The 1,720-nt window shown below is 54.2% G+C and overlaps 2 protein-coding genes across 2 annotated transcripts; one reads left to right on the top strand and one right to left on the bottom strand.

The window, feature by feature from the left end:
* Window positions 1–215: 215 nt before the first annotated feature.
* Window positions 216–448, bottom strand: ACA1_176750 (uncharacterized protein; the record flags this gene model as incomplete). The annotated part of the gene is made up of 2 exons (XM_004338082.1): window positions 216–358; window positions 379–448. 2 exons carry the CDS (start codon window positions 446–448, stop codon window positions 216–218), a joined length of 213 nt encoding a protein of 70 aa, XP_004338130.1.
* Window positions 449–856: 408 nt separating this feature from the next.
* On the top strand, window positions 857–1,266 carry ACA1_176740 (uncharacterized protein; the record flags this gene model as incomplete). Its single annotated transcript, XM_004338081.1, has 3 exons — window positions 857–959; window positions 1,052–1,153; window positions 1,184–1,266. The coding sequence occupies 3 exons, from the start codon at window positions 857–859 to the stop codon at window positions 1,264–1,266; spliced, it is 288 nt and encodes a 95-aa protein (XP_004338129.1).
* Window positions 1,267–1,720: the final 454 nt, after the last annotated feature.

The raw sequence follows: 1,720 nt of genomic DNA, 5'->3' as shown, positions 1-1,720 counted from the left end.
CCGACATCTCTCGCTCTTCTTGCAGATGATCAACAACAAAAGAACAAAAAAGCAAACAAATAAATATTTATTTATTGTGCACTATTTCTTTTCCCTGTTTTTCTGGTAACACAAAAGCTGAACTTGGTGTGCAACCGCTGTGCAACCAGCCTGACCTTGCCATGGCCCGGGCCACCCTTGATGTGTTCGCCGATCGGCGGCCGAGGTACACGACTCTACTTGGGCGCGCGGTGGATGTCGTGCAGGTTGCGCAGCGAAGCCCGAGACTGGGCCGACGTCATGCTGAGGTCGGCGTTGAACTCAGCCAGCCGTTGCGAGTTGGTCGCCAGTCGCTTCGTCTCTTCCGCCAGCCGCTCGAGTGCTGGTGGTCAAGCGAACGTGCAGCGCGGCGGAGCAGCAGAAAAGGAATCTCGTAAGATTGATGCGTGGTGTATGTTGATTGGAACATGGTGCGGGAAGCATATGTGGAGGGTGACGTATGATGGAAGAGCAGGGTCTGGTAGTCTTCAGAACGGTCCCGGCGCCCCCTCGCTTCGTTCATCTTTTTGTTTATTTGGCGTGGAAATAGATCGAGAAATGGCCATTTCTCGCCCAATTGTCGGTTGGTAAGCCAATGTCCCGCCTCGCCTGGCCGGCATTGCGTCAACATCACCTCCTCCCTGCTGTCCGCCGCTGTGGGTGTGCATGAGCCAATCTTTCCTGGTGCTGCTGCTATGGGTACCTCCTTCAGCGACGATTGTTAGCAGCAGCAATGCATTGCATGCATTTATGTGTGCGTAGAAGAAGCAAAGTCTGACGCTCATGCTTGCAGGGGTGGGTCAGGGTAGTAAGGGCGCTGTGGCACTATGTGAAAGCGATGCCTGTCTTCATGCCCTACATCAAGCGTAGCCCTGCTACTTCTGCGTTTGTGGGTGTCACCTGTGGCAGCAAGAGCTCTGTGCTCTGGGGCCTAGCAAAGGGTACGTAACCCTTGTCCGCTCTCTGAATTGGAGGACCAAAGCCTCACCACTCGCTGTAGGTGCTTTCTTCTCTGGGGTCCAGGCCAACAGAGTACTCCCCAGCGAGGGCCTGCTTGAACTGGGTGACGCGATTCCTGATGTGGTGCTCCATGACCCCAGAACCAACTCCAACATCACACTCACCAACATTCTTGGTACTCTTCCTCAACACGCTGCGGTCACAGGCCTGCCTAACGCTCATCTCATGCTCCTACTAGGCGAGCATGGCAACATGCCAATTGTGCTCAATTTTGGCAGCATCACCTGACCACCGTGGAGGCTGAACCTGTCCAAGGTTCAGGCCATGGCCGACAAGCACCGCCACAAGGTGGACTTTGGTCCTTCCTCCTCCATTGTTTTTGAGACGCGAATACCTCAACTTCGTTATTTTGTTCAAAAACAACGCAGGCTGTGTTCCTGTCGGTCTACATTGACGAAGCACATCCAGCTGACGGCTGGGCGCTGCAATGCAATGATGACGATGGTGTGTGTTTCAGGCGCCCTCAAACTCTCAACCAGGTTTATCTCGCCCTCTTCCTCCTGGACACTGACGATTATGAGTCTCATCCCTGTATCATGTAGCGGGTAGCCCTGGCGCGCCAAGCTGAGACGTTCGGCCACCATCTCCCACTCTATGGTACCCTCCACCCCATCCGCACCATCACATCTTCTTGTGTGACTGAAGTGTTTTGCTATGTGCGCGTAGTGGACCACATGAACGA

This window comes from Acanthamoeba castellanii (assembly GCF_000313135.1).
Source record: "Acanthamoeba castellanii str. Neff unplaced genomic scaffold scf7180000084743, whole genome shotgun sequence".
Taxonomy (NCBI): Eukaryota; Discosea; order Longamoebia; family Acanthamoebidae; genus Acanthamoeba; species Acanthamoeba castellanii.
Note: the sequence above shows the minus strand (reverse complement) of the source record. Positions and strands in the feature narration are given on the sequence as shown.